The 26,269-nt window shown below is 54.1% G+C and overlaps 1 protein-coding gene across 1 annotated transcript; it reads left to right on the top strand.

Moving 5' to 3' along the window:
• Positions 1-8,312: 8,312 nt before the first annotated feature.
• On the top strand, positions 8,313-23,594 carry SLC15A4 (solute carrier family 15 (oligopeptide transporter), member 4). The gene is made up of 8 exons (XM_004690637.2): positions 8,313-8,863; positions 12,850-13,145; positions 16,832-17,000; positions 17,315-17,392; positions 17,856-18,024; positions 21,165-21,320; positions 21,927-22,085; positions 22,738-23,594. Exons 1-8 carry the CDS (start codon positions 8,339-8,341, stop codon positions 22,896-22,898), a joined length of 1,713 nt encoding a protein of 570 aa, XP_004690694.1. The 5' UTR covers positions 8,313-8,338; the 3' UTR covers positions 22,899-23,594.
• Positions 23,595-26,269: the final 2,675 nt, after the last annotated feature.

Here is a 26,269-nt window from a genome sequence, read left to right as displayed (position 1 = left end):
CCGGCCCCTAAGATGTCCCACCTGCTGTGCTGTCTCTTCCCCATTATTTGATCAAACACCCATCTGGATGTCCGGTGTAGCTGTGAGAAAAACCCACCATCATGAGTAGATGATTAGATTCCCAGATGAGTGGCCTGCATGCAGGGAAACTGCCTTTCAAGATCTGACATTTCCTGAGTTCAGAGATTCACAGCCTGAGGTAAGGGCGATTCTCCTTCTTTGTGGGGATGATGGGGACGAAGACAAGCACCCAGTGCTGAGCAGCCCCCACCGCAGTAGAGCCAGAGAGACAACATGGGACCTTGAAAGCCCAGGACACCTTGACTTCACCCCAGGGGACCCCAGCCCGGCCCCAGGCAGCCAGTCCAGGTGTCAGGCCCAAAGGGATGTGAGTTGATGGATGGGTGTTGTTTCAGCTATTTACACTGGGGTGATTTGATGCACAACACAAATCACCCCTAGTACAGTAACATGTTGTGACTGCCTCCCCTCACCAGAGCCCACTTCCAGATCATCACTGGGGTAAGCATACCGCGCTCCAGCATGGGCACATACCACGATTTACCTGGTCAGGACTGTGGCACTTCAAGCCACATTGCCATGGGCATTTGTAGCTGGATCTCTGTTCACGTTCCTGAACTCAAGGCAGTGGAACTGCACAAGGTGTCTTTTAATGCAAGGATTTCACATGCACGTGTGCGAAGCTTGTGGTCCTCAGGACTTAGGGGGCACCCTGGTACAAAGATTTCCATGCTACTAGCTGGGTGCCCTCTGGAGAACAGCAGCCTGGTCTTGCCATGGCTGCACATGGGCTCACCTCCCCGACGGCACAACTTGGGTGCCAAGTCACCAAATGTGTCCCTATGCTGTGCACTTGTGAATAGTGTTCTCCCAAGCAGCCACTGGTACTTTCCCTCCGGTTTCAGCTAGAACTTCCTCGCCATGAGTGACGTCATGTCTCATTTGCTCAACCAAAAGGAGAACTTACGAGCTCACAACTGAAATGTCAAGGAGAAAGGCACTTGAAGGAAACGTCTGAGCTAAGTCAAGACCTGGTCAGTGTCTTTTTGAGACAAGCTGTTTTCTCATCATCACTACTTCTGGGTTGCTGAATTCCCCGAGGTGACCCTGGGGAACGCCAGGCCTGTAATTTTCAAATTTTACCTTCAGAAAAAAGCAATCCGTTTATTCCTGGCACTGCAGAGTAAGTCACGACAGAGTGGACCACCTTAGGACACATGTCCCTCTTAAAGCCCATCACTGGACACATGTCCCTCTTAGAGCCAATCACTGGAGCTCAACAGGTAGCACAGGTGGACTGGCCAGCCATGGGTCATGTGACTCCCCAAGCCTGGGACCAGCCCACCCCAGCTGGACCAGAGGAAGTCACCAGAAGAGCAGATGCTGAGCACCAAGAACATGCTCTGGAATGCCCGACACTCACTCTGCAGTTTTATTAACTGGGTGTTTCCCCACTACATTTCATTAGAGTCCTAAGAACTCTTTATAAAGCAAGGACATTAACTTTGTTCAGTTAAATGCAATGACTATTTACACTACTTCCAATGACTGTTTCAGGGTCTCAGTGTTGAGAATCAAGATGTCTATACACAATGTTAAGTTCACCACTGAAAGTCCAATTCTATCCTTCACCATAAAATTGACACCTTTGACCTATATACCCTCTCTTCTAGTAAATACTATTTGGCCTCATGATTTAAGTTACTTGTTTTGCCTGTGTGCTTGGCTCCCCCATATATAAGTGGAATCACAGTGTTTTTCTTTCTCCACCTGACTTACTTCACAATCTAGGCCCATGGTGCATTCATGTTGCAAGCGGCAGAGCTCAATTTTTTTTATATAGCTAAGTAGTATTCCCTTGTGTATACATACCACATCTCTAGCCAAGGAGCTATCAACAAGACTGAGATTGTTTCTAGCTTAGCTGTTGTAAGTGATACTGCAATAAACATAGGACCCATGTATCTCTTTGAATTAGTGTTTTTTGCATTTTTCAGGTGACTGTCCACAAGTGTGTTAACTGAACAGTATTCCTATTTTTAAAATTTTAAAGGATCCCCACTATTTTCCATAATGGTGGTACCAATTTATACCCCACCACAGGGAGAGGAGGGGTCCCTTCTCTCCACATCCTCCAAGACTTGTTGTTGTCTACCTTTTGGATATGACCATTCTCACAGGTATGAGGTGGTATTATACTGTGGTTTTGAGATCCACATCCCTAATAATAATTATATACAAATAAAGGTGAATAGTCAAATCAATGAGCTTTCTCCTGTATGGTTTCTGCCTTCACTGTTGGGCTGAGAAGTCTCCACCTTCCAAAAACTCACCTGCTCACATTGCTCCTAAAACATTCATAATTCTGATTTCTCCCTCACACTGTCTTATCCATCCATAATGTGTCTTGAAGCCCACCTCCCCACATGCCTTGTTTATGCCAACAGGATTTACTCAGTAATCCATTCTTTCCCTGTGGATTGCAACCTGACTCCTGCTGGATCACTTCATGCAATCACTCCAATTCCTGTCTTTTATATTCACTTCGACTGACTGCACTGGTGACATGTAAAAAACAATTACATTTAATCATAGTCACTTACTGTGTGGCCACAATGCAGCTAAAAAACTTGTCAGGAATCACAGAAGTGGCGGCAGGCCTGGTTCCCATTAACCTCACACCTCTCCAAACAAGAGAAGCAGAAGTCACTCTTCTCTCATTTCCTCTCTTGCCCCCTCATTTACTTCCCCTTCTACTGATGAAACCCACCTGGTTTTGGCAGGACACAGATGTCTCGTGGGTTTTTAAAAAAACAACAGGGAAAGAACCCCAAAAGTAGAGGCTGCAACTCACAGTCATGTAAGGCGAGTGTTTCAAAGTCAAACCAAAGCATACAATGGCCACTGTTCTTACATCCTCTGCCAACAGCCACAGCACCAGTGTGCAGAAAAGCAGGGAGAGGAGTCCTGAGCCTCCCTGGTCCCCAAGCTGGTTGCCTGCCCATTGTGGGATTGCACCTCCCTCACACCTCATGCACCAGCAGCACATGACCCTTCTGACCTAGGGGAATGTGCGTCCTGACTATTCCACAGCTGGCTGTTCATATTTACATTTTCTGTTTCCCTGCTTATCTGCAGAGTGGTGTGGCCACAAGGACACACTGAGACAGGTAGTTTAGGACAAGTGTCCACAGCCAAGGAGAGTCAAACACAGAGGATATGGCTGTGACTGAACAGGGTCCCCTCACACCTTAGGCTGGCATGTGCTGGTGAGTGGGGCTGACCAGGTCCCCGTGAGAACTGGAGCTGTTGCAGGGCCGTGGGTCTGGATGTCGAAGGAGGCAGAGACAGACCCCATGGCCTCTCATACAGCAGTGTCATGAAGAGGTAGGAGCACCGTGAGTGGCAGCGGGGCCGGATGGCCTCACGGAGGTACCAGACATGTAGCTCTACCAGACCAGGCAGCCTCATCACAAACACAGCCAGAGGAGCCAGGTGGTCTTCAGTGTGTCCCTATTGAGGGTTTCTCAGCTCATTCTACCATAGCATCTTCCCTGAGCTCAGTACAGTGTGGAGCGCAGGGACAGGCAGTGACAGGAATGGGTTTCATGTCACTGCAAAGGAACCTTTTCAATTCCACTCATCACGTGGCATCCTTGTTTGGGGGGGGAGGGAGGGAGGAGCTTGAGAAGCGGCTCCTTACAAAATGACCCTTCAAGCAGCAACACTACCTTTTCTCATGCCCGCTACCTGGGGTCAGTTATTCCCTGATTCTCTTAGGTGTGGAGATTCATGGATACTTCCAGAAACAGCAATGTACCCTCAGTGCAATGGGTTGGAGGGAGTGGTATGGTAGGATAGTCCGGGAGGCCCCAGTGCCCAACCTCTGGGCTCTAGGAGCACCTCTTTCAGGGTGTCCCACCCACAAGTCTGACTGGACTGCTTTTCAAGCCTGTGGCTGATTGGACCATTTAGCACCAATCACCTTAGGGCTCGTACTTGACAGGTTCACATCACATCCAGGAGTGGACCAAAAGCCAAATGGTTCAAAAACCAAAGCCAAGGGCTATAGCACTACGATACCCATTCAATAGGCGTCTCTGGGCCGTAGCTGCAAAAAGGACAGACCCCACAGAGGGAAGGCTGCTCTCTTTGGGTTTTACCTGTACACAATTGCGTGTGGCCTCAGGCTCCAGGAATAACTATTTTGTAAATAGGAAACAAAGTGCCTACTGTAACAAGTGGCCAGCCACCTGAGCTAAATGGTGTCCACCAGAAGTACAAGCAGAACATCGATCACCTACAACAGGGCTAGACCACACTGGCCAACAGTGGCCATTATGGATGGTCATTACTGGTCCCCCAGAGGCAGTGTCAGAGATGCCCAGTGTTAACAACTCTGTGAATTGTTAGTCAACACTTGACAACAAACAGCTCCTTGAGACACCAGGGACACTGGAGCTCCTTTCAGGTGGTCAGAGACGGGACTGATACCCAGTGTCTGCAAAGTTTCTCCTCAGAGGTCAGCTGCTAGATGCTTTTCTTCTTTCATCCTTTCTTCGGAGGCTAGGAAGTCTTGCCTGTCCTTCTGAGGCTGGAACAGTGTCCCTTAGCTCCAGCCAGCCCTGACTCAAATGTTCTTTCAGGTTGCCCCACCCACCGTCTGATTGGACTGTTTTCTGATCCTAAGGCTGATTGGACCATTTAGCACCAGTCAGCTATAGCTTGTACCTGATTGGTCTAGGAAGGACACATAAAAGGGAGGCTGCTGTGCTCCAAGGAGCCATCATGAGAACTGGCCTGTGGTGGAGCAGCAGGTGAGAGCCCCCACTGAAGCAGCTTGGTTCCAGTAGCAGCACACCCAGCAGAGCTGGGAGGCACCTGACATCAGATCTGGGGCGGGACTTCACTGGGGCCGAGCTCACTCACGACCACAGGGCAGGGGTCCCAAGAGCCATTCCAGCCAGGAGAGAAGTCAGGTCACACTGCTGCATGGAGCCTTTCTTTTTCTCACTTTGCAATGGAATCTCAGGGTGTGTGTGTGTGTGGGGGGGGGTTACTTTTTGGTTACAAGTAGTAACATGCTCTACCAACACTCTACCATGCCTCAGCAAGGCTGGCTTCCCTCTGGAGGGGTTCCTCTCCTGTCAGCAGCAACAGGGGCCCAATTGGTAGCATCTGTCACTTGCTGTCATGAGCAGGAGTCCTTTCCTTTATCCAGAGGGGGCCAATTTTGTCTGTCTCCCCCTGAGCCTGCGTGGGGTGGGAGGGATTTGATGTCCTGAATAAAGTCTGGCTTCTGAACTGGCTACTATGATGAGACCTGAGTGACTAGCACAGGCTTGTTACGTCTGATCCAGAGGAATTAACCAAAATGAGGTTACACTGTCCTGAGCTGTATGAGTGGGGTCAGGGTGGCAGATAAAGAACCTAAGAGTGGAACTGGGATGATTCTGCTTGGAAGGGGGTCATGACACCACGGGCCCTATTCACCACACATCAGAACAAAGCAGGCTGGTCTCACAGAACTCTTCGCAGGTCAGGGTGAGCTGTCCAGTTTTGGAACCATTGGTCCCACGTGGCTATTGAGTTCTTGCAACATGACTGGCATGGTTGAGGAATGGGATTTGTCATTACTGAACTGTGACTAATTCAAATAATGGCATGTGGCTACTACACAGGCTACAGGAGATAGAGCAAACTGTAAGAACAGCGTGCAGGAGGCTGTGATGGGGACAGTGAACTGGTTGTTGGGGAGGGCCGGTGTGTCTCTACAATCTGACAGCCTGACAAATCGCCCCCACAATTAGTGACTTGTGGGGACAATTGTTTCATTTGTTCACAGCTCTGCAGTGGGGTTGAGGCTCAGTGGTTTCTCTGTGGGTCTTGCTGGTCATGTGTATGCAGCTTCCTTCAGCTGACAGGTGGATGGCATGCAGGGCCCTGGGATTCTTGTCCACAATGCCACAGGCTCTCCAGCAAAGCGGCTGGACTAGGTACATGTGGTCCGTGCTCCCAAGGCATGCAGTGGAAGATGCCAGCTCCTCTTCAGCTCCACATGGGCTACATTCTCACTACCAAATCATATCTTGGCCCCAGTTCTGTGGGCCTGTGAGAGCAAAATGAAAGCACAGACCACAGAGGCAAGATTCAACAGGGCTGGGCGGTGGTCACTGTGTGTAACAGGTCCTCACAGGTCTCCATGTTGTCAATGCTCTTCTTGATGCTCATTCCCAAGCAGCAGCGAACCCCCAATTCATACATGTCTCCTTTTGTTTGATAACAGCTTTACTGAGACATGGTTTACCTACTAGACCTACTCTGGACATTTCCAAGCAGGGAAATCCTGGGTGATTTCTCTACGACACTGCAACCAAACCAAACCACCGGCATGCTGGACTGGTTTTGCAAGCTCAGATCATCAAAGACTGCCAGGTTCAACCAAGACCCGGAACAACTGCTCAAAATCCCTCACTGTCCAGCCCGAACCCTGGGCCTGCCCCTCCCTTTCTCCTGCTTAGCTTTATGCCTCCTAAATGAGATCGGGCAATTGGGTGGTGCCCTCCTTCCAGAGAAGCAGGTCTGCATTGGACAGTTTCGGCACTGAGCCACCATGCGCTCAAGCTGAAGGCTCCGCTTTCACTCCATGGCCAATGTTCATGTCACCGCACATTGCCTGCGGTGTCAGAGCAAATGCTCATCCGCCAGCTAAGTGTGGGAGTCGCACTGCATGAGGAATTAGCTGTAAGCCTTCCACTACTCCATTGTAACCAGAAGTGTGACCCCAAACCAGAACCTCAAAGAGGTTGCTTGTTAGTTAAATCGGATGGCAGACACAGGCCGTACAGCGTAACACGGTCTCCAAAAAATTCCATGAAAATCAGCTGTTTTTCTGGCACTACTTACAGCTTGAGTGTCCCTTCATTCATTTCATCCCACACCTAGCAGGTGCTGTGCTGGAGTCTAGGAAGACAGCAGTGGACACAACAGTCCTCTGATCTTGAACAGATATAAGTCATTTCACAAAATAAACTACTATAAAATATAAAGGCTGCTGCACAGAAATAATTTCCAGAGCTTCAGCAACACATCAAAGGGAGAGATGACCTAGTGAGGGAGCACTGGCAAGTGACACCTGCGCAGACAAGGAAGATGATTAGTAATGAATGGGCAGGGATGGGGGTGCAGGAGATCCAGTCAAGGATTTCATCAGCTGGTGTCAAATATTTACCTGCCGCTAGGTCGGCATCAGTCTAGATGCCAGACATCTGGAAAACAGGTTGCTGCGGTTACTTTGCCTTTTGGGAAGGGCACCTACTCGGATGACTCCCAGGTGCCAGCTCCACCCTGGAGTAAGGTTAGGAGCATGAAGAGGAAGTAGATTCACCCTGAATCGCGAGGCTATGGATCGCAGTTTCTGAAGTCATGCTGAGCACCATTTCGGGGCGATGCTCTCACTCCACCAAGTACCAGGCGAGAAACAGGTGTGCCGTACACTGCGCCAGACACACCATTTACAAAGTTACTGTGGAGGAAATAGAACGGGGTAGTGGGAAAGCTGGTCAGCAAATGCTCGGGAGTCCGTCACAACTTGAGTCTGGGATGTTTTATCGGGTTGGGGCTGTCTAAAGCGCAAACTCCACGCAGAGGGAAGGCTTCCCTGTACTGAGTCAAATGCACAATCACGACACCAAACTTACCAGGGGCCCCACGTTACAGTAAGCTCAGAATTGCTTCCACCCAATGAGGGGGCATAGCAGACCTCCAGGCTAAGCTGGAACCCGGCTTCGCAGAGCCCGGGCCTGGCCCGATGCCTTCGGGCCGGGTCGGCGCTTCCGCGACAGAGTCCGCAGCCGGGCGGTCCTATCCAGTGCCGCGGCGCCCGTGTCCGCGGCTAATAAGTCTCCGCCGCGGCGTCCCCACCACGGAGCTCGTGGTCGCCCCGCCTCCCCGGTGGGCTGGGGCATTGCGCGACGGGAGCCTCGCAGGGTGGGAGAAGAGCAGGGTGGAGTGGAGACTCAGCGCCAGGGCCCTGCGGGGCGCCGGAATCCCTTAGGCCGCGGAGATGAGGTCTGGGAGCCCGAGCACCGGAGACCAGAGCCGGAGACTGATCCCGAGCGGAACCCAGGCCGGCTTCCGGGGCGTTCCGGAAGTCCCGGCGGGCCGCGCGGCGGCAAGCCACCCAATGGGAGGCGCGGGGGCGGGCGGACGGCGGAGTCTCGCGAGAGGCTCGGGGTGGGCGGAGCCGTAGTCTCGTGAGTGGCTCGGGCCGGGCGGTGGAGGGGCGGTGGCTAGTGTTTTCGGGAGACGCGGGCGCATGGAGGGCTCGGGCGGCGAGCGTGCGCCGCTGCTGGGCTCGCGGGGGGCGGCCTTCGCGGGGCGGCGGGCGGCCTGCGCTGCCGTACTGCTGACCGAGCTGCTGGAGCGCGCCGCCTTCTACGGCGTCACGGCCAACCTGGTGCTGTTCCTCAACGGCGCGCCATTCAATTGGGAGGGCGCCCAGGCCAGCCAGGCGTTGCTGCTCTTCATGGGCCTCACCTACCTGGTGTCGCCCTTCGGCGGCTGGCTGGCCGACGCGCGGCTGGGCCGGGCGCGCGCCATCCTGCTCAGCCTGGCGCTCTACCTGCTCGGCCTGCTGGCCTTCCCGCTGCTGGCCTCGCCCGGGCCGCGGACCGCGCTCTGCGGGCCCCACCGGCCCGCGCACCCCCACAACTGCTCGGCGCCGCCCTGCCCCGACGAGCCCACCCGCTACTGCGCGCCCGTCGCGCTGGCCGGCCTGACCCTCGTGGGTCTGGGCGTAGGCACCGTCAAGGCCAACATCACGCCCTTCGGCGCAGACCAGGTGAGCGCACCGCGACGGTGGCACCGGGCGGAGCGCCCCTGGAGCTCTCAGTGGAGGTTTCTGCAGGGGCATCTACCCGTGCAAAGGCCCTGGGGCCGGCAAGATGAGGAAGCCCTGTTGCAGCCGTCCTGGGGCGTCGAGGAGGGGTGTGCTCAGCCCGGGAGAGAGGGAGGAATGGTCAGGGTGGCTGTCAACTGAAGGAGCAGAGACTGAAGGTGACCATAGGCTCTGTCCCGATGGGGCTTGAGAAAGAAGGGTCCTGGGGCAGCATCCTAGACTTTGTGTAGGAATTACAGATGCGGTCCCATTGCAGTGCCTGACCATATTAAGTCATTTGCATCCTGGGGCAGGGTCTGCACTGAGCTCGGTGTGGGGAGTTTGGGGAGGTGGCTGTCAGTGCATGTACCTCCTTTCCACCAAGGAATTTTTTATAGTGAAAACCTGGAGGTTATCCAAAGTAGGAGCTACTGGAGACGTTTTTGGCAAAGGGTGTCCGCAAGTGCAAAGGCCGTAGGGTCTGTAAAGGGAAGACCTTGTGGCTGGGGCACATCACAGCGTCACACTTGCAATCTTTGTAGTGTTAATATGTCGGTCTGTAGTGCGCCTTAAACTTACACAGGATTCTAGGCCCATCAAAAGTCAGGAGGGTGGAAGGCAGGGTGTGGTGGTGAGGCTTGGTAGAGGGTTTGAGAGCCAGTGCCTTAGGCGGCCTGTGGGTTTCAGCAGAGAAGCAACATAAACTGATTTCTGTGTCTGGTGATGAAACTTCTGCTGCAGGGCGGCAGGCCCCCACCAAATCTGGACTACTTCCTCTTTTGGGGGGGCCCACATGCTATGAAAAACTAAAAGATTATTTTGTGATAAGTAAACATTACACAACGCTGAAAAACTCAGTCTCCGAGTATCCAGCTTACGGATCACACTGTTTCCGCTCCTGTGTCCTTGGTGGGGCCGCTTTCACAGTGGGGTGATGGATCCAACAGCCCTACAGTCTGTATCGGCCTCAGCTCCCTAGCTCTGCACAGAGCCCATGCAACCAAAAAGAGTTCTTTGGTTGCTGTCCTGTAGTGATATGCAGTCAAGCCACCTCTGATTTCTTAACACAGGATGTGTTAAGAAATCAGCAGTTAAAGTGGTCAGCACTTTAACTGCTAGGCGCAAGGGCGTTCTGCGATGCTGTAGATCCCAGCCGGCTCAGCCCTGGTGCCCGGGAAGTGCAGGTGGGGCTGCGCGCACAGGCAGGCTCTGTCTGCACAGGCCAGGCAAGACTGCTCCTGAACACGGAGCCGCCTTGTCCTGTGCTGGCTGGTCTCTGCCCTCGTGGACTAGACGCCTGTCCCGTGGGAAGCAGGGGGGCAGGGCAGGCTTTGACCGTGGCAGGGATGCCTGGTTTTCGACCAGCAGTGTTGGACTTAACAGTCTTGCCTAAAGGGCCATTGCATGTGTGTCTGTCAGTGTGCATCCATGTGTAAATGTGTCTGTAAACAGCCAAGCCAGCACATGCACACAATGAACTAAAAATCTAAGTGCAGGGCAAGTGTCTGTTATCGTCTGTCAGCTTTCCTGTCAGTCTGCCTTTTTCTCACACAAAGTGGAGGGCCACCTGTTGATGGGTGGAAAAGCCAGTGCTGTGTGTGGCTCCTGTGCTGGCCTAGGACTTGGCCATGAAAGGGGGAGGTCCTGACTCTTGGCCACGAGCTGGACCTGGGCAGTAGGAGGTTGAGGGAGAGGTCATACACAGGCCTCAAAAGGATGAAATGAGCCGTAGAGACAAGACCACGATGAGGGAGCCCGGGGCGTGAGGGGATGGGCGGTGAGTGCTGAGGTGCACAGTGGTGGTCCTTCTGGGGGTTGAGGTTCTCTGGTGCATGACTGTGAGCGAGCCCCTGGAAAGCTGAATTAGCGTGCACTTAAGTCAGCTTGGCCGCCCAGGCTTGGCTGCTTTGTGAAGGGGAGCTTGGAGGTGGTGGCTGTGGGGCTGCTCTTCAGGGCCCTGAGGGTGCTTGTCTCCTGCCCTTCTCTTTCTGGGAAACCTGTTTCTAAGGTATTTTCTGCTGCTCCATTGCGCTGGTCTGCTCTCCTGCTTGGGACCTCCAGGGACCGGCCCAGGGAGAGAGGAGTGGCTGGCAGACTCGTTGCCAGAAACTACCTGGGAGGTATCTGTGGGTACCTCCTGCCACCCCCGGTTCCTGGGGCTGCTGGTCTTTCTCGGGAATTGCCACATTTTCACGGACAGGGGGCATGTTTGAAATGGCGAGCTGAAAGGAAAGAGGCTTGCTTCAGAGGTAGCGTGCAGGCCATGGCGCCTGTGCCTTTTAAGGCCTTCTTGCAGATGAGCCAGCTGTCGGCCTCAGCACAGTCTGCCCTCTCCGGGGCGCCTGTCACGTGAGTGGGGGAGGATGACGCCGTGTGACTGATGTGCTGGCCAGCACAGCGTGTGACAGGCCTTGCAGGCGCTGTTTCCCATTTGTTACAAAAAGCTTCTGTCTGGTGACTCCGGGCTTATGGTTGTGACGTCACCTGCCGTGTCCCTTGTACTGCTGCAGGCTGGCCAGTGCATACTTCTCGGGGCAGGAGGTGGAGATGTGCTGAGTCGAGTCTGCACTGACTCCAGAGCTGATCCGTTCACCCTTCTCTCTCAGGCTTGCCCCCAAAGCTGGCTTGTTTGGTTTCTATGGGTACACTGCTCTCTCTTCACAGTCTTTCTCCTGGGCTGCCTCCAGGGCGCTACGCATGCTGAGTCCAGCCTTGTCACATCAGACACACTGTGCTCTTGGCCTTCTTCTCAGCGTCAGATGGTTCTCCATGTGCAGGTGTCTGGCCAGGTGTCGTGGCTTTAGTCCTGAGAACGAGTCGTTTCTTTAAACTCAGGCTGCAAGTTCCCACTGTGGAGACCATATGATTATGTCATGCATATTTCTTGCCAACACGGTAGACATGCTTAGTCACTTTGGATTAAAAAAGATTGTTTTTGAGGAACACACGACTATTTTATAGTGTTACTTGAGTCTTCAATAGGATACTACAGTATTAAATAATCTGAGCCAGGAAGCTGCGTAGTTCCTTCTTATTGATGGGTTCCCTTTGCCTCTGTTGAGAATCTCCTTTGTTATTTAGTAAGGTTGGCTGCTTTGGGGCTCATGAAACAGATATGTGACCGTAACAGGATTTCTCACCATTTTCTAATCTGTAACTTGGGGTGAGATGGCAAAAGTTCTGAGCAGGACCAGATGACCTGCTTAAAAGCTCTATGGAATGAAACTAGCTAGAGTCTGGCTGTCTAGAGCTTTCTCTTGGTGCTCCATAGCTAAAACTCCAGGTGGAAGGGAGTCAAGATATGCCTGTACCTGTCTAGTCCCCCACCCCCAACTGGCCAGCAAGGTTTGGGGAGGGGAGGGTCTTGTGGGAGTGTCTGCAAGACCAAGCCTGCCATCTTGCTGCTCACGCCTGCCTACATTCTGGAAATTAGTGTGCTCTGGGCCTTCTGGAATCTGTCCTTATCTGAATTTCCCTTGGTTTCATTGACAGTCTTCTGAACTAAAAACAGCTTGTGGTATTGACTTGAGTCTTTCACTTCCTCTTTGCTCCAGATTTGGTGCCATGTGGACCTTTAGGTGTGACAGCGGCCCCAACAGCTGTGAGCAGAAACCCCCTGCATAGTTGCTTAGAATGCAGCTTCCTGGGCCCCGGCCCCAGAGACAGTGCATGGGTAGGTCTGGAACATGGTTCCATGAATCTCTGTTTTTAAGGAGTATTCCAGGTATTTCCAAAGCAGGTGCCACAGAGGACACAGAGAGGCACGAAGCGCTCATGCTGGATTTCAGCACAGGGGCTCGCCCAGGGCTGGCGCAACCGCTGTCGCCAGCGCCTTCTCTGCCCAAGCCAGCCCTGCTGGGGCAGCAGGCAGAGGGGGCTGTTGCCCTTTGTGTGTGGGTTTCATCCATGAAGCTAACCTTTTTAAGTCCTTTTTCCTCCCTTTTTTTCAGGTTAAAGATCGAGGTCCAGAAGCCACAAGAAGGTTTTTTAACTGGTTTTACTGGAGCATCAATCTGGGAGCAATCATTTCGCTGGGCGGGATTGCCTACATCCAGCAGAATGTGGACTTTCTGACTGGCTACCTCATCCCCACTGTCTGCATCGGTGTGGCCTTCCTGGTCTTCCTCTGTGGCCTGAGCGTGTTCATCACCAAGCCTCCCGACGGCAGTGCCTTCTCTGATATGTTCAAGATCCTGGCATATTCCTGTTCTCCCCAGAGGCGAGTCAGAGAGCGCAGGCAGAGTGGGTGAGTGCCGGCTTTCTGTGCGGCTCCAGCATGGAGCTAAAAGGCCAGCTTCTGGCTGTCCTGGTGGTGTGCTGGGCTGCCGCTGTCCATTCCTCTGAAGACCCCACACACTTCCCTGTTTCAGAGAGCTCTGAAACCATTCCAATGAACAATCTAGCTGTAGCTTATTTTGTGGGCGTGTCTCTACCCCTCCACAGGCCACTGTTGCCTCCTGAGTCTGTAGACAAGTAGGTTGGCATGGCCCTGTTACCCACAGAAGGACTGAAAGCAGCATTCAGAGAAGCAGTAGGGTGACAGTGTTACCCATTTGCATGGGGCTCCGCCAATTTCAGCACTGAATGTCCCTTGAACTGAAAGCCCCACAGTTGGGGAAAGTCCTCCGGCCCCGGGCAAACTGTGATGGGTGCTTGTCACACTTGCAGAGTAACAGGAAAGCAGGGTGTTTCACCCAGAGGGCCTCTTATTTCTGCACTGTGCTCCCTGAGGTGTCGCTGACACCTGCCGAAGTTAACGCTGCTGACGGCAGGGCCCTGGAGTGTGGCACAGATGTGCTGTGGCGCAGCACTTCTCCAAGCATCCCAGAAAGCCCTGGGACCCTGACAGTGGGTCCCTCGTATGTTTTGGGCCAAGTAGGCATTCCTGAGTGGGGCCACCCAACCGGGCTGAGCTTCTGTGCAGCTGCTCATGGCAGGAGGTGCCAAGCAGAGGCGCCCTGCTCCTGGCTCTGCAGTGTCTCCCTGGAGCCAGCGACGTGGCCGGTGTTCCTTTCATGCCGAGGATTTGGAGTTCTAGGTCTGCTCCCCTGTCCAGCCAGGTTGGACAGGCCTGGTTTCTCCAGCTGTCCCCATGCTGATGGACCCCTCTGTCCAGTTGGCCTCTTGGAATTGTAGCCGGTGTGGCCGGCAGTAACTCATGCCACAGCCACATGTGTTGGGATTATGCTAGAGAATTTAGTTGAAGCAGTCACACCCAAGCTGCCCAATGTCTGGCAGGCCCTTGTTTTGCATTTAGGTGAAGCAGGGCTTTGTGGCCTAGGTGTTCCTCCTAGGACTAAGTAGTTCCCTTCCAGAGCAGTGTTGGGAGAGTCCATGTGTCTGGGGAGAGGGGGCGTTTCTCAGGAGACACTGTAGCTCTGGGGGTGAGTTGTGAGCTTTGGGGCACAGATGCCACCGTGAAGTGGCTTTGAGTTGACTTTGACATTGGATCTGGCCTCTTGGTTTGATTTGGGAAGTCTTCTCTGACACAATCAAGAAACAAGGCCTGGCTTGCAGGAAGATTGTGGTCAGGAGAATCTTTGGTCCATGCCCTCCTCTGTACTAGGTTGGCCTTGGCCCTGGGAGACTGATGACTTGCCCTCTCTGCTCCCCCTGTGTCTATTGGGAGGGCCTGGCAAGACAAGGTGGGGCCTGTGTAACCTTGTGGCACCCAGCTCTCATATGAAGGCCTGAGTGGGGGGCTGGAGGGACCCCATTACCACCATTCCTTTCAGAGCCTGTCAGTACAGAATCATGGTTGTGTCTGACCCAGGCTTTTTTTTCTTTTTTGGCAGAGAAAAACTGGGGTGCAGGCCACAGATGCAAGGGGGCGGGGGTGAGAGGATTCACCAGAGACAGAGTGGGGAGCAGAAGGGGTGGATCAACTGAAATACACTGCTGAGGGTAGCAGTGGTGAGACAGGAGAGGTCTGCTGCACCCTGTGGGTCAGCTCCCAGGCCAGGATTGAACTCAGGCCGCAGCAGTGATAGCCTGAGACTAACCCCCAGACCCCAGGAAGGCCCCAGGCTGACTTGTATCTTACTGCGAGTGTTAGAATGAACTTGTGTCTGTTCTGTCATCAGACCAGAGTGGAAGTGGCTGAGCCATACTTTAATACATGTGTATGGGGGTTGAGGATTTGGGTACTAAGGGTCTTGCTTGGCAGGTTTTGGGACAGGGACTCTGCCACGGTGCATGTCCACTTCTGGGCCCTGTCTGTGGCCCTGTCCACGTCAGGCTTTGTGTGCTGCAGAGTGATGCGCTGGCTCTGTGTGAGGGGGGTGGGCTGCAATGCGTGTTGACTTGGCAGATTTCAAAATGCTACACTGATGCAAAGCACAAGTGAGATGATTGGTGGCCTTTGTGACAGATTGTACATGTGAAAATAGATTTCCATGTTTAAATGTTCAGAGAAGCACACGGTTAGCATCTCGTGGGGAAATTACTGACAGTATCTTCTTAGGTATATAAGGACGGCAGATTTTCCTTTTTAACCAGTAAAAAAAGAATTGGAGAAGTTGGGAATGTTTTCAAATGAAAAGATGAGTAACATCACTTGGGTTTACAGTTTCACTTTGAGTGTTTTTCCTTATAAAGCTACGTAAAGAGGAGGAAGCGTGTCTTTAAAAAACTTAATCTAGGGCCCTCCCTGGTGGCGCAGTGGGTTAAAGCGCAGCACTAAGAAGCTTAAGTCACTTCCGCATGAGTTCGATTCCCGCCTGCCCCGGAGGTGACCACATGGCGCGGCAGACCTCTCCTGACCCGCCCGCTGCTCCCCTCAGCAGTGTACTTCGTCGATCTGCCTGTCCTGCTCCCCGCCCTGTCTCTGGTGAAGCCTCTCACCCTCCGCATCTCTGGCCTGTACCCCAGTTCTATATGAATAAATAAATAAATCTTTAAAAAAAAACTTAATCTGGAAATCTCCAGCACTCTGTTGGAATGGAACTGGGAATATAGTAGGTATCCAGTGAAACTTTTGAATAGAATTTAAGTTCTTTTCTGTTGAAAATATGGTTTTGTTTTGTTTTGTTTTTTAATGCCCACACATGTAAGACAAAAATTGCCTGGAATGGTGGTGACTTGGTCAGATGGGACTGGAAAGTGATGGCCACCATTTATATCCGACTCTAGAACTGAAAGCATTTTGTCATCATAGTTCATTACCCAGATGTTTATGGCTTTAGATTAGAATGCACAATTTATACAATTAATGACAGACCCAGAGTAAGTGAGCCGGCAGCTGCCAGTTTGCTAGCCAGGAGGGAAGGCCCAGTGTTGGGGTGGCAGCTGTTGGGCACCCACAGGCAGTGCCCTGTCCTCTCTCTAGTGGTTAAGCCACTGCGTGAAGCCAAGGCTACCAGGCTCAGGACCCCAGCCCCAGAGCTCCGGCCGGCCCTCACTCCGCAGGAGCTTCCTCCTGTGCCCAGGGCCCAGCAGGGCACCCTGGTCTCCCCTGGACTGGTGGTCCAGGTGACATCACCCGTCTCTATCATGCCCCCACAGTGACACCCAACTCTGCACCCACACTCTTGTCTAACATCCATGTGGTCGTCAGGTCTTGCCATTTGGTGCATTGCCTAACTAACTAAGCATGCAAATCACCCAGGGCCGTTTGCATTTCAAAGAGGGAGTAGGCAGTGTAGCTGTGGCCAGCTGCAGCTGAGCCCACACTGTCCCAGACACAGGCTGCTGCCTGGTGTCACCTAGCAGATCCCTTGTCTGGTTAGGGTCGGGATCAGGGCACTGGGTTCAGCCTCTAGCAGCGTAAGGGACTTGTGGGCAGGCATGTTAGGTGCGATCAGTAAGAGCCAAAGTCGTAAGCTCATGCAGAAGCTGGTGAGGTGTGGGGCACACTTCCAGACTTGATTTGTTGCCAAAAAATTGATTTCTGGGGGTGGAAGAAAACTAATTCCTTCATTTTATTTCCCAAAGTGAAGGCCTTGGAGTCTTTCAGCAATCTTCTAAACAAAGTCTGTTTGATTCATGTAAGATGTCTCGTGGAGGGCCCTTCACGGGAGAGAAAGTGGACGACGTGAAAGCCCTGGTCAAGATCATGCCTGTGTTCTTGGCTCTGATCCCTTACTGGACAGTGTACTTCCAAGTGAGTGCCCCTTGGGCCCCGGTGCCACACTAGCGCCCGAGGCCTGCTGGCCCTTGGGAGCCTGTAGCTGTGGACTGCGCTGGCCCCGGCCATGTATTGAAGACCTCCTTCCTCCCACAATGTGAGGGTGGGCACGCCTGTTTGTCCGGGCCTCTCCTTTCCACGTGGCCTCACCTCTGCTCTCACTGGGACATCACAGTTGAACCCTGGGGCCTGTGGGGAGGAGCCATGGCTCGGCAGAGGCCCTGGGGGAGGGCCATGCGGCCGTATTCACAGGCGAGCTGCTTATGTGACAACTCTGCTCTTCACCCCAGATGCAGACGACCTATGTTCTACAGAGTCTTCATTTGAAGATTCCGGAAATTCCCAGTTTTAAAACCACTCCTCACACGGTGAGAACACTGACGCTTGGTGAGAACACTAAGCATGGCTGGCCACCCTGGGGGGACAGAGTCCCCCTCCGGTTACACACCTGCCGTAGGTGGTAGGCGGTGGCATGGATGATGATGTTTGTACAGAAATGAAGTTTTCCCTCGTTTTAGAGACCCTTGCCTGTTGGCTTGGCTGTGCCTTTTGCCAGGTTAAGTAGATGAATTTCAGTTGCATGTTTAATTATTGTTTTCATCTGACTCCCCCTACCTCCAAAGTGCAGAGAAGACAGCGCCGGAGAGCAGGGCCTTTCAAAAGCACGGGCCTCCCTGGGGCCGGTGTCTGGAAACAGACCTTCTCCTTGGGAGGTGATACTTCACTACACAAAAGCTGTTCTTGAAATAAGTTTTTCCCATGTCCGTGATCTTAAGTGGCTATTCCGGATGCAGAGAAAACCAACCAGTTTCTTGTGTATCAAAATTCCAGTTTCCGGCAGCCTGGCTGACCCTGTTCGATGCCGTGCTCATCCTCCTGTTGATACCGTTAAAGGACAAGCTAGTGGATCCCATCTTGAAAAGAAATGGCTTGCTCCCATCATCCTTGAAAAGGATCGCTGTCGGAATGTTCTTTGTGATGTGTTCTGCCTTCGCTGCAGGTAAGCAGCCGTGTCGGCTGCCCAGAACTGGCTCAGCAGTGGTGGGAAACCTGAGCTCAGAGGTGAGCCCGGCCTAGGCCATGTCCTTTGCTTTGGGAGAGGACATAGTCATCACTGCAAACCCAAGTGTCCTTCATTTTCCAGGCTCTATTTCCCCAAAGACTGGTCACCTTTCTCCAGGACTCAAAGCCAAGAGGTGCCCAGGGCAGGACTGTGGGTTGAAACAGGCCGGTTCTCTCTGTGATCGGCTCTCAGACAGCTGCTCACAGAGGGGCTAATAAAGGAAGGGGGTCCTGTAGTTTCTCTTAACCCCCAGATGTGAGCCCACCCTCCGTCCACCGCAGGCTGCAGGGCGTCCCGGCCCTGTGCAGGGCCTTACAGAGCCCGTGTTTGTTTCCAGGGTGGGGGCAGGGACAGTCTCAGGCTCCACTCTGATTCCAACTTGAAGGGTCTTGCTGATAGAGCCAGAGTGTCACTGATGACCTCAGTGTGCTTTGCCAGTCTTTATTAATATTTGAAAATCATTGAACCATAAAACAGCTACTTTCGTATGACTGACAAAGCTTAAACTCCTGCATTCGCTGTCTGTCCTCCACTGCCGTGAGGAACACAGAGTAAACGACCACTGAGTGGGTTTAATATTCTCCAGCAGTGCTTCCTGCAGGGTCGCCTCCCCGGCTAGTGCCAGTATATTGATACAGGACTTAATTTAAAGGAATGAGTCCCTAGACTTCAGAAATCTATATTCCAGGAATGGCCATCTGAGAAGACTGTTAGGTTTTCTGTTGATCAGAGATAATTAAAGTCTGGTCAGGTCTGCGTGGAGTTTCCACTGTGCTCTGACCTCTCCTGCATTGCGGCACCCAGGTGTGAGCACCCAGAAGGCCCAGGCTGTATGGTCAGAACACCCGGCTATTTGGAGGAGCAGTCATTGGCTGGGGTCACCTCCCCCCCCTCCCCAGACCCTCCCTGCCTTCTCATTGTGTGTGTGTGTGGGGGGGCCTGGCTGCACTGTGGGCTGCCTTCTGCACCCAAGGACCCTTGCAAGGCTGCTGGTCCTAGCTCTACCTCTGGGGTCACACATGTGTAAAATGTGTCCCCCCCCTTTGTTCGCTAAATGACCAGTCCTGGGGTGTACACCGTCCACTGTCCCTGGCTGGGCAGTTTTGATACCTCACAGCTTGACTCCAGCCTGCTGGTGGGGTGTCAGTGTCCTCATCCCTGCCTTTCCTCTCCAGCTCCAGGGAGCAATGATGGCCGGCTCTGCAGACCTGGACCCCAAGGACCAGCACTGCAGCCAGTGCTCCTTGCCTCAGAGCTTCCTACCCGCCCCCCAGGGTCCCACTACTAGCACAAAGCCACCCGGTCTCCAGGCCCCAGAGAGGCCCCTCCACACAGCTGAGAGGAATGGCGTTAGTCTCAGAGATTTCTTCTTCCTCTGAAAACGTGGCTGGTGCTCCTGGCAGGGAGGAGCCAGAGACGTACTCTGCTGGGGTGCTCGCCTCTGGTCTGGGGTATCTATGCACATGCCCCCAAATCAGTTCTTTTGTATAAGCTGGTTTGAGTCTGATTAAGAAGTCTACAGAAGTATGATAGAGACGAAACTGTATGTCCAGTGTAAGGTGGGCCCCCACATTCCGGCGAGCTGCGAACACACTGCTCCCTGAGGTGATCATCCAGGCAGGTTCTTGGGCTCCACCCCCAGGCCTCCCCATGGGTTTTATTTCAGTGGACTTCCTGGTGGTGAGCCAGACCTGCATCCTAAAGGAAATGCTGTTTTGTTGAAAGAGTTTGGGCAGTTGGAGTGGAAGCAGCTGTTTGGTTAAGCGCTGGGCTGGGGTGGGCCCTCGCAGAGGGGCTGAGGGCGCGCTGGCCGCTCCTCAGAGTGCAAGGCCTCCGCTGGGAGCCGAGCACCCTGTTGCTTGTTTTTGTGCAAACTTTTTCTTTTCGCTTGAATCACTTTTTAATAATCCTGGTAAACCGTTTGTTTTATTGAGTTTTAGAGAAATGATTGGTAGAAACAAGTCTTTTGAATGAATCTGTTGTGTTTCCTTTTTTCTAGTTTCATTTACATGTGTGCTTTTTAAGTTAGAATTGATAAAACTATATTTTATAATTTTTCCATATAAATATCTCATGAATTTATTGTAATTTGGACTGTTCCTATGTTTTCTAATTGAAAAATCAAAGTATTAATTTCTATTAGTACTGTGGGTTTGGTTTATGATCTTCTCATTTCTTGAGTTAAATTGTTCATTTATTCTTTCTTGTTAAATAGTGAAAAGCCACATATTGGTGTGAAATGTGCCGGTAATCATTAGGAGCCTGTGCGGTTATCCATTGGCTCAGGGCCTCTTGTTTCACGGTGGGATCGGGCGAGCGTTGCTTCATCATCCTGCCTTGGGGATGCAGAGCTTTCCTTGTTCCTTACAGCACTTTCTAGAGGTGTCTGCAGGGTCTGGATAGGCTGCTCTGGCTCCTGTGTACAGGAATCCTGGTATCTGCAGGGAGGGAATCCAGGGTGAGCTCCTGGCCTGGTCTGCACAGTGCCTGGGCCAGGGACCCCAGCCCCACGCCCTCTCTAAAGCCAGTGGTGCTTCATGCTTCTCCCATACCTGGGCCTGGTGAGCTTCCTTGTTGTGCCCCAGGCTCTGGCCTGAAGCCCCACTGCGTGTCTGCTGGTCTGGGAGCCTGGGGATGCACATCCTGTCGGGGTGGTCCTGGGCTCGTGTGGCTCCAGCCCTGGGCATGGGCGGAGAGGGCTGGGCACTAGCTTGCCCATTTGATGGCCCAGCACTCCCCTCAGGGTCGCCATCCTCATGATGGAAAGAGAATCTCAGCCTGCTGACAGGACAGTGTACATCTCCTGATCATGGGCGCTTGGCTGTCCTGCTCCCCTCTGGAAGTCATGGGTGTGTGTGCGGGTGCATCACCAGACATCTGTCTGTCAGACACTGGGGAGGGCCCTGTGAGTGACCTGCCCGGTGGGTCCCCATCCGGTTCCCAGGACACTGGATGCTGAGCCTGTCCTTTGCTGTTCTCAGGGCGGCCAGCAGACATCTGTAGCAGATGTCTAGTGTTTTCGGGTAATTGCAGACGTACAGCAGCAAGGGCTCTGCTAACCAGCTTGTGAATTCCAGGAATCTTAGAAAGCAAAAGGCTGGACCTCGTCAAAGAGAATATCATCAACCAGACAATTGGGAACGTGGTATACTCAGCGGCCGACTTGCCCATGTGGTGGCAGGTGCCCCAGTACGTGCTGATCGGCCTCAGCGAGATCTTCGCCAGCATCGCAGGTGAGGCCAGAGGCAGGGGTGGGGCACACACGGGGTTGTCCACCGAGGCCTGGCCCTGGGTGTTGGCGTGTAGTTGTTCTCCAGATGATGAGTGGGTGAGTGGATGATGACACTGGGCTCAGTGTCCCTGCTTGGCCTGAAAACAAGACAGCTGTCCGAACTCCTCAGCTGCCGGAGAGGGGCTCTGGGGAGAACAGAGGAAGGGCCAGCCCGGTGGGCAAGTCCTCCTAAGTCCATACCCCCAGCCCAGGCTTCAGCTCAGCTGGAGAAGGAAGCAAACCTTGGCTTGAGAACATAATCCCATAGGCCTCTCCCTCCTGCTGGCTCTGTGCTCTGGGCAATCCTGTTTCTGGCTGCTCAGAGCGAGGGAAAGGGGAAAGGAGTGATGACCAGGGTTGTGTGGGCAGGAGGTGGTAGCCTCTCCCCGGAAGCCGTAGGGCCAGGCAGGGCCCCACAGGGCGCTGCATTTCATGTTGCCCTCTGACTGCTGTTCACAGACACCTGCTCTAGGGGCTGTGTTAGAGCAGACAGCCTCAGAAACGGGGCTCTTGTAGCCCCCACCCCAGTATATGTATTTGCTTCCAAACTCCCACTTCATCTCTCCAGGCCTGGAATTTGCATACTCAGCGGCCCCCAAGTCCATGCAGAGCGCCATCATGGGCCTGTTCTTCTTCTTCTCCGGTGTTGGGTCTTTCGTGGGCTCGGGCCTCCTGGCACTGGTGTCCGTCAAAGCCATTGGGTGGATGAGCAACCATGCAGACTTCGGTGAGGAGTGGCCTGGCCCTGGTGCGGGAGCGGGTGGGCAATGCGTGCGGCCAGCTGCCCCAAGAGCCCACATCAGACCTCATGTCCTAGTGCCAGTGCCTGCGGGGCGGGCCTTGACACATGGTGCTGGGCGGGAGCAGATCCCCCCTATCAGCTGTGCCAAGCAGTGGGGTGGACCCCTGGCCGTCCTGGGCTCTTCCTATAACCTGAACAGTCTCATGTGGGCACTGGCTACCCACGGGCACATGTGGGCCATGGCGTGAGTGAGGTTGACCTGCGCATGCTCACACTGTGGCCACTGGCTGGTGGCAAGGACATGCAGCCCAGCGCGGGCAGACACCAGGAACCCCCTCTAGCTGAGGGGACGCGTACACCCAGGGACCCTGGCCAGAAGGCCGTGTCCTGGAATGCTGGCTTCTGGGTGGCAGATGGTGGCACAGTGCGCTTCCCCAGGTCTTCTCGACAGAGGAGGGTTAAATAAAGAGAGGCCTTCCTCTGGCCAGCCCATGCGGGCCCCACTGGTTCTGAGTGGGAGCAAGGGCTCTGGAGGGTCTTCTTTACCTGAGGAGAGGGTGGGCGGAGCAGGCCTCATAGGCAGGCCATAGCAGAGCGGGGCTCGTGGTCCTGGCACAGCTCACGCCCTCTTCCGCAGGCAACATCAACGGCTGCCACCTCAACTACTACTTCTTCCTGCTGGCTGCGATCCAGGGTGCCACCCTGCTGCTCTTCCTCCTCATCTCTGTGCGATACGACCACCAGCGGGCGAGAGCCGGCAGCAGGCCAGGCAGCAGACCAGGCAGCAGGCACACCTGAGCAGAGACAGGTGGGGTGGGGCTCGGCGTCCTGGGACTTACCTGGCACCGGGTGGGGTTCTTTGCTGCCCACAGCGTCCCATGGTAAGTGCCTTATCTCGAGCAGGCGCAGCCAGGCCTCTGCTCAGGGAGACCTGCTCACATGCAGAGCCCGGTGTGGGGGCCGCGCTGCAGCGGCATCTCCCCGCAGACCAGATGATCTCGGCTTTTTTCTTTTTGGTTGATAAACCTGCTTATCTTGACTGGGAGGAGTTTTAAGAGGTCGGACTATGGATGGCTAGAGGCTCCTGCAGGCCATGCCCATCTTAATTCCTCTACCAGCTCTTGCCATGTGCCTCTGCTGGCACAGTCCAGGGAGACACACTTCATCTGCTGCTTTGGAAACACTTTCTAAACTGTCAGCCTTTCCCTGGAGAACACTGCAGGAGACATGGGGCCGCGTGTCTGCCCGTGGCAAGTGCTGGAGGGCTGCAGGCAAGCGCTGTCCGATGTGGGTGTCAGGCCTCTGTGCTGGTTTGTCCTGCACGAGTGGGGCCTGGGCGATGGCAGCGCCAGACCAGCTGAGAGGCGGGCAGAGATCTCGGGAGCCAGTGCCCCTCAGCAGGGAGGTGTGTGCGCTGGCCCTGCTGGGTGGCTGCCGCTGAGCCGCTCCATGTGCAGGGCTCCGGTCGGCCAATAAACTGTTCTGTTGCTCTGTTCTGGCGTGGCTTTATTCCAGACGCATCTCAGTGGGCCCGCTGGCCCTGTGCGATCCAGTGTGCTTACGTGCCCCCTGTGGGTGCGGCAGGCTTGCGGATCCCCATGTCAGCAGCACTTCCTGGCCCAGACCTGGTCTCTGGTGCTGTGGAGTTGTCCTGTGTCCAGTGAGGTCTCACATTTGGAGAAGACAGGCTCAAAGTCCGCCTCTTGGTTTATCTTGAGACACAATATCCGGGCAGCAGAGGTGGAGCCTGGGAGGATGGGGGGCCCCACTGCGCGTAAAGAGCCATTGACAAGCTGTCAAGAATACAGATTCTGGGCCTCTCAGTGGCCGAGGGGTTGGGTCTCAGGCTACCACCATCATGACCTGAGTCCATCCCGGCCACAGAGCTGGCCCACATGGCGCAGCAGACTTCCCCTCAGCAGTGTATTTCAGTAGATCCACCTGTTCTGCCCCCCACTCTGTCTCTGGTGAGTTCTCTCACCATGCTCCCCCTCCCCCACCAAATCCCCTGCCTCTGGCCTATATCCCAGTTCTACACAAAAATAAGATCTTTAATAAAAAGAAAAATAGTTTTCATGAAAGGAAAAAAGGTCAGGGAAGGAGCCTGCAGATGGTAGTGGGAGCGATCGGGCTGCCTCCCCTGTGCCTGAGGTCTGGGCCTGGGCTGTGGGCGCGCTCAGTGGCTCCTCGCCACCTGCTTGGGAACTGAAGCCCCAGCAAAACCACTGGAGAAGCAACTTTTTAAAAAAAAAAAAAAATTATTTATGCATACTGAACTGGGGTACAAGCCAGAGAGGGCAAGGGCAGTAAGAGGCTTCACCAGAGACAGAGTGGGGAGCAGAACAGGCGGATCCACAAAGTACATTGCTGAGGGGAGCAGCAGGCGGGTCAGGAGAGGTCTCCCATGCCATGTGGGTCACCTCCAGGGTGGGGGAGCAAACTCATGCTGCAGTGGCTGTGGCCAGCTTGCACCACCAGGGAGGGCCTGGAGAAACAACTTTTACTCTTTCAACGGAACCTAGCCTTGGGCCACCCTTCCTGCCTGTCACTGAGTAAACTCTTGGGGCCCGAGAACCCTTGAGGACTGCAGAGCAAGGACACCATCTCTGTGTGCTCGCTCGGGAGCTCCTGAAACCTGGCCCCTCTGATTGCTGGGCAGTGAAACAGGGTGGGCATCAGTATCACTAACTGCCTGCTGGGTGCGAGACAGCACTTGACAATGGTGGCAGTTGGCGAGGCCTGCACTGGCCACCCGGAGCACGGACCCTGCGGTGATGTCTCTGTGGTGTCTCCTGTTTGGGAAACGGCCTTTAAAGATTATGCTAAAGTGCTCTGTCGAGTCAGGCCAAATAAATGAGATGGGCGAGATGTAAAGTGAATTAAGCAACATTAAGGCTGGACAATGTGAAGCCTGCATGCTGGGCGCTGTCCAGTGCCTGCCCAGCAAGGTACCAGTAAGGATTCCAAAGAGAAAATTGTTTTCAGCAGTCCTGTATCTTCAAAATGCAGCATGGCCCCGGGGTGGCACTTATTTCTAGGGGCTCAGGAAGGGCAGGGGATTTGTGTTCCTAGGGTCCTCTGCCAGGCTAGTCAGCCCCCCACTGTGCCTGGTTGTGCCTCCTCCAAGGTCCCGGAGCCGTCATTGTGGCCTGGCAGCTCAGACAGCAGCCTGGGCCAGGCCTGCCTTTGGCTGGGGTTCCCGCCGAGCCAGCCCCCTGTCAGCTGTGGAACCCCTTCCACGAGCCCCTTCCAAAGCCAGCTGTGACCACTGAGCCTCCCTACACATCAGCTAGTGCTAACAGTATAGCAGGGGGTGAGCCGTCCAGTTGGGGATGACAGTCCAGCCAGGGCAGACAGTACAGATGGGGGCAGAGAGGCAGACTGGACGAAAACAAATGGTTTTAGGAACGCGTGTTCAAGGAGCTTGTTCGCCCATAAATTGGGCTCCACGGTCACCCTGAGTGTCAGACCGGCTTAGGCCATGGACAGGGCTGCCTGGCTGCTGGTCGGTGACCCAGGGCCTTAACCATCTCCACCGTGAACATGAAAGGGTCATGTTCCCAGTCAGGGATGATCCAGCAGGCCACTTGCATCAATAGCAAGTCAAACATTGCCTCTGCCGATTGAGCTGACACCAGCGAAGCTTAACCGCACAGCCAAGACGGAGGTGTCGCATCTCTTCCTCCACCTACTCTGGACATCCCTCAGGCAGCACCAGGGCGCACCCAGCAGAGGCCCTAGACCCACACCCACTGCACCCAAGGCCGGCCCGTGCACCAGGCAGGCAGAGTCACAGCGCTCCTCAGACACAATCCCAAGTCAGAGTGACCCAGGGTGTACCAGCCCCTTCCATCTAGAATGAAATGACCAAGCCCCAGGACCTGACAACCCCAGTCCCCTAGGGGGTTTAAGTCCCGAGCCCTGCGACTTCCTTGAGGAACTCTGAAGTTCAGGGTGAATGAGCCTGTGACCTGACAGCCCCTCCCTCAGCACCCTGGACCCCATTGTGCGCCAGGCAGCCTCTTACCTTGCACGAGGCACTTTAGTTCTGGAGCGTTCCTCGCTCCTCATCTCAAGCAGTGGTGCCCACCCAGCCTGGCCAAGCCGCTCCAAAGTCAGGGCCAGGACTGTACCTTGCCAGCTGGTGTCAAAAGGGCAGGTTTCGGGGG

Source organism: Condylura cristata, unplaced genomic scaffold, assembly GCF_000260355.1.
Source record: "Condylura cristata isolate star-nosed mole 26May11 unplaced genomic scaffold, ConCri1.0 scaffold00029, whole genome shotgun sequence".
Lineage (NCBI taxonomy): Eukaryota > Metazoa > Chordata > Mammalia > Eulipotyphla > Talpidae > Condylura > Condylura cristata.
This window is presented reverse-complemented; position numbering and strand designations above follow the sequence as displayed.